The 5,802-nt window shown below is 36.9% G+C and overlaps 1 protein-coding gene across 1 annotated transcript; it reads right to left on the bottom strand.

Annotated features, from left to right (window-relative positions):
* Positions 1-2,042: 2,042 nt before the first annotated feature.
* On the bottom strand, positions 2,043-2,990 carry LOC144427217 (uncharacterized). The gene has a single exon (XM_078116071.1). It carries the CDS (start codon positions 2,988-2,990, stop codon positions 2,043-2,045), a length of 948 nt encoding a protein of 315 aa, XP_077972197.1.
* Between the last annotated feature and the right edge of the window lie 2,812 nt (positions 2,991-5,802).

The following is a 5,802-nucleotide window of genomic DNA, read 5'->3' as shown; positions in this document are numbered from 1 at the left end:
AGTCTATGACTGCAATGCATTTATACGCGCTGCCAAAACCTGCCTTGCTGTCTATGATACACTGGAAATATGCAGCTCTGATATTGTTGTTTAAAATGATATTTTAATCCAAGTAAATTCACAGTTAAACAGAATATCCAGTTATTAAATGTAATCCAATAAAGCAACTATACAGGAATTGATTGCGGTAAATGACAATTGTGTCTATCCAACCAATAGTTCTACGATAAACAGATAAAGTAGATGAGCAAATTTACTATGTGCGCTCCCGGTTTCAGGTTCTTGCCGAAGAGGCCTTACGGTAACTAAGAATACACATCAGTGAACCACTGCCCACTAACGGTAATACACAGGAGCTAACTTTGAAAGGGGGTACACACAATACAAAAACTAACTATTGGCCCCAGTAACATGGCTCCCCAAAAAGAGTTCTTTGTTGGCAAAGAAAACTTTTTTAAAACGAAACATATGTACAGTACAAAAAGTAATAAAACTAAGATGTTGGCTCCTCGTCCGGGGAATCGCCATCTTTGGCTGCACGAACCAACAACACAAGTTTATGTATCGGTCTGTCGAGGTATGTCACCGCTTTTGTTCGTTTGCCTCTGGAATCAAGATTACAATCGGCAACAAGAACTCTAACTTTTCGAATGAGGCCATCCTCAGACGGATAAAAGGCATCAACTCTGGCAAGTTGTCATTCATTTCTTGGGGCATTCTCATCGTTCACTATGACAATATCTCCAACACATAAATTCAGTTCAGTTTTAGTCCATTTCCCTCTTGATTGTAGTGTTTGTAGATACTCCAATCTCCATCGATACCAAAATTGGTTCACAATGTACTGGACTCGTCTCCATCGACGTCTTGCATATACATCAGGTCTTTGAAATTGTCCAGGTGGAGGCAGAAGAACCTTTGGCTTCATCGTCAAAAGATGATTTGGTGTTAATGGCTCGGGTGAACCCACATCACCTAAATTAGAAACTGTAAGTGGTTTAGAATTAACCAAATGTTCAGCCTCCACAAGTACAGTACGAAAACTTTCATCATCAAGCTGTGAACCGAACTTCTGCATAATTTGCTCCAGAGCATTTCGAACTGTCCTTATTTGACGTTCACAACTTCCATGCATATGACTACATTTTGGAACATTAAACTTGAATTCGAACCAATCACACTCATTAGACAATAAATATTCTCTGACCTTGCATTGATCTATCTCACCAATAGCTTTTAGTAATTCGTTTCTTCCTCCAATAAAATTTGTTCCACAATCTGCTCTCAACTGCTTAATTGTTCCTCGTCTTGCTAGGAATCTCCTCAAGGCATTGAGAAATGAATCTGTATCTAATGAATTTGCAGACTCTAAATGAACTGCTCTGGAAGATAAACAAGTGAATATTATACCATATCTCTTTAAAATAGATCTACGCTCCTTTATTTCAAAAGGGCCGAAAACATCAACAGCAGAATAATCAAACAAGCTTCTTCATTCACACGATCCTCTGGAAGATCGCTCATCCTTTGAACATCAAGAGGTCTTCGGATACGTCTGCATGCAACACATGAAGTTATAAATTGTGACACAGCTGAGGTGCCTCCAACAATCCGATACCCATTTTGACGTATCTCATTCAGTGTCATTCCGCGTCCCATATGATGAACTTTCATATGAAAATGACGAATAATCAAATTAGTAACATGAGAATGTCTTGGCAAAAGCAATGGATGCTTACAGTCCATGGGCATATTTGCTCTCCCTTTTCTACCACCTACACGAATTAGTCCATCTTCATCGATATATGGATCCAATTTGTAAATTGAACTTCGGCTAAGTTTGTTTCGAATTTTAATTTTGGCTCGATCCAAAATTGCACCAGAAACTGCACAACTTTGCAGCTGCTCTATTTCCTCTGAAAAACGAATTTGCTGTAAACATCTGATAATTACTTTCTCTGAAATCGACAAATTTTCAACTTCCAAATTATTCGCACAATCACCTTGTGCTTGTGACAAAATCGAATACAGTTGGCCACAGCTCACTTGGCTTTGAACCAAGAAGAAAATATGTCCAGTCTATCAATATCAAAATTATACCCAACAGTATTTTCTTTTTCAACTGTTATGAACGCTGTTGCCTTTTTCATTTCATGTTTCAACAAGGCATCTGTTTTATTATTTGGTACATAGGAAACTTCTGGTGGTTCATAAGCTCCTTTACATTGCAAAAACTCAGGACCATTCCACCAATTTGAATCAGCAATTAACTTTTTTACTGATATACCACGACTTGCCAAATCACTTGGGTTTTGATTAGATTCAACATGTAACCATGTACTAACATCAGACACATCAAGAATTTGTTGTATCCTATTTGCAACAAATACATGAAATCTTTTCACTGGATTGTTCACATAACCCAGCACCACCATACTATCAACCCAAAAATATTCCTTAATATTTTCATACCTTAGTTCTTCCCGTAAATATCTGCTCATTCGTGCAGAAATTGTAGCTGCTGTCAATTCCATCCTTGGAATGGAAATTTGCTTCAACGGAGCAACACGAGATTTCCCCATGAGCAAGGTGCAGTGTGAATCTCCATTTTCATTCACCAATCTGACATATGAACATTGACCATAACCAGACTGACATGCATCTGAGAAATGATGCATTTCAACAACTTTCACTACTCCAAAATTTGGTGGTTTGATGCATCTGCTAATTGTTAAATTATCAATGCCATGTAAGTCGTCAATCCATGCATTGACTCTTGGTTGTACATTCTCTGGGATAGGATCATCCCAATCAGTTTTGCTTTTACAAAGTTCCTGCAAAATTTTCTTTCCTTCCAATATCACAGGTGACAAAAAACCCATTGGATCAAATATGGAACTCACAATTGATAGAAATCCTCTTCTGGTTCGTGGTTGATTTTTCAAATTCAAATGATAGCAAAAAACATCATCATTTATATCCCACAGCATATCTAAAACTCTCTCAATTGAATATCATTATTCAAATCAATTGTTTTTACACTACTAGCCCGATCACATTCAGGAATAGATTCTAGGACTTCCCTCCGATTCGACACAAATTTATGCAACTTTAGACCTGCTTTGGCACACAGAGAAGTACTATTTTTAATGAGCAACTTAGCTTCATTAACAGTTTCGAGAGACTGTAAACCATCATCCACATAAAAATCATCTCTCACAAAATCAGCTGCTTCTATCTCAAATGCCATTTCACCATCATCTCCAGCTAATTTCAATCCATACATTGCAACACCTGGGCTACTACGAGCACCAAATGGATGTCGAGTCATTCTATACTCAGTTAATTCTGATTCGGTGTTACCATTATTCCACCAAAAGAATCTCAACAAATCTCTGTCTTGTTCTCGTACAACAAACTGATAAAACATACCTTTTATGTCTCCTATTACAGCAATTTCCTCTTTCCGAAATCGGCACAAAATTCCTGTCATTCCACTCATAAGATCTGGTCCAGTGAGCAAATGATCATTTATGCATTCTCCTTTATACAAAGCACTCAAATCGAAAACAACTCTGATGGTTTTCTTCTTACTATGAAAAACAGCAGTATGTGGCACATAATTAACTTTTCCATCACTAACAACAAGTCTATTTTCTGGCACCCTTTCAGCATAATTTTTTATCATATCTTCCATGAATTCAACATATTTACTTTTATACTCTGAATCCTTTTCAAATCGATTTTTCAATTGCATTACTCGTTTCAATACCATGGGCTTGTTATTCGGTAATTTAACTTGGTCACATTTCAATGGTAAAGGCATTTCATACATTCCATTGTCACATTTAATAACATTTTCAGAAAGTATTTTCACAAACCTTTGATCCTCAATTGACATATTTTCATGCTTACTTTTGTGATCAACAAAATCTATTTCCATCATGTGATTGAGCTGTTGAGGACTTACAATTTCTTTTACTTTTGTGGAAAATACAAATGATGATTTACCATTGCTCTCTAACAGATATTCCGCTGTGGAACAATCTTGTGTCACTTCGATACGATGAGATATTGAACTTTTATCATCACGTTTGCCATTTTTGCAAACATTTCCAATTATTCCCCAACCCAATATAGACTTTTGACCATATGGATCATTTTCCCGTCCATGAATTATGTCACGAGGCCTTACCGCACTAGGAATGTTACTACCAATGAGAATACTGACCTTCAATTTTGAATCGTAAGGCATAAGTTTGTCTGCAATTTTCTCCAAATGTTTCTTTCCACTGTTTGGCAACTTCAGGTTTTGGAATTTGTGAAGGGCTCGCAGGTACTTGCACACGAGTATAAGCTTGTGGAATATCTATCTTTACTTGACGATCCATACTTATCACTTGTAGTCCTCTGATTCTCTGCGAAGACACCAACGCTCCAGATTTCATCATCGTAGAGAGATTTAACTGTGCCTGTACACCTTTCACATCAAGTTGCTTTTGCAATTCCTCAGAAACAAAACAACAATTAGATTGATCATCTAATATGCAGTAGCACTGGATTTCCTTAGATGGATTTTTACTATTTCTCACAAATACTGGAACAATCATAGAATTATGTTTGCCACCACTTTGACCTTCTATGGTGCAAACTTGAGTACATTTAGAATCACTTTTATCAAGAGTTTTATCCACATGGAGGGCAGTCAAATGTAACTTATTGCAAATCTTACATGTAACCCTCTGCTTACAAAAATTAACCCTGTGACCTCTATTAGAACCACATTCATAACACAGTCTCTCTTTCAGAAAAAAGGTCTTCTTGTCCTTTATTGACAATTTACCAAATTCATCACAATCATCTATATGATGACAAACACTACAGAATGGGCATTTGTTCGCATTCATATTTTCTACTTTATGAGCATATGCTCTCGCATTCTGTGCACTTCTATAACTGGGAAAAGACTTACTTTTCTTTTCTCTATCATCATATGACTTCACATATTCACGATTTTTGTTCATATGTTCAAGCTCAGGAATATTCTCCTTTTCTGACGCTTCATTTACAAATTTAACAATTTCATCAAAAGGTGGATAGCTATTTTTTCCATATTTTGATCTCATACCTAAATTAATATTCTCACATACAATATCATTTGAGTTATCTTCTCCATGAATTGTTTTCAAACTATGATCCCAATCTGATTTCAAGATCTGTGATTGTTGACTACTTGAATTTGCAATAAAATCTTCTTCATTCAACCCGAAAGGATTTTCAACTTGCTGGACCTTCTTGCAAACTTGTGCTCTTGCCTTCTTCGACTTGAGTTCCTTCTTGTGCAAGTGCAATTCTAACTGGCTTTGCTGCATTAACTTATGCAGTTGAAGTTGACTTTCATCAGCCAAAAGCTTCATTTTTCTTTGATATTCCAGCTGTAGTGCCTGAAGATTGAGCAACTTCTCTTCTTCCACGGATTTTACTTTAACTTCGAGTTCCCCAACATCCTTCTGTAAATCATACCATTCTTGCTTACTGTCAAGAGCAATCTTTTCTGGTTTACGACTAACATTACTAGATGCAGATGTCCGATATGTGGAGCTTCTGGATGAACTTTCATCTCTCTTTTCCATGAGATTATCAACAGTTTCTTCAGCAATCCTGGTCGAATCTTTCACTTCTCTGTCCACTTGTTGAATGCCCCGAAACAAAGATGTCCTCTCCTTTCTTGACACCATCTCTTCAAGCGCTGACCACATCTCCATTAATCCCCGTGAAGATGCACGCATTGCAGATGATGCT

Source organism: Styela clava, chromosome 9 (genome assembly GCF_964204865.1).
Source record: "Styela clava chromosome 9, kaStyClav1.hap1.2, whole genome shotgun sequence".
NCBI classification, from domain to species: Eukaryota; Metazoa; Chordata; class Ascidiacea; order Stolidobranchia; family Styelidae; genus Styela; species Styela clava.
Note: the sequence above shows the minus strand (reverse complement) of the source record. Positions and strands in the feature narration are given on the sequence as shown.

Coding starts and splice junctions, on each gene's coding strand:
- LOC144427217 (XM_078116071.1), bottom strand. CDS start 2,990: ATGCTGTGGGATATAAATGATGATGTTTTTTGCTATCATTTGAATTTG.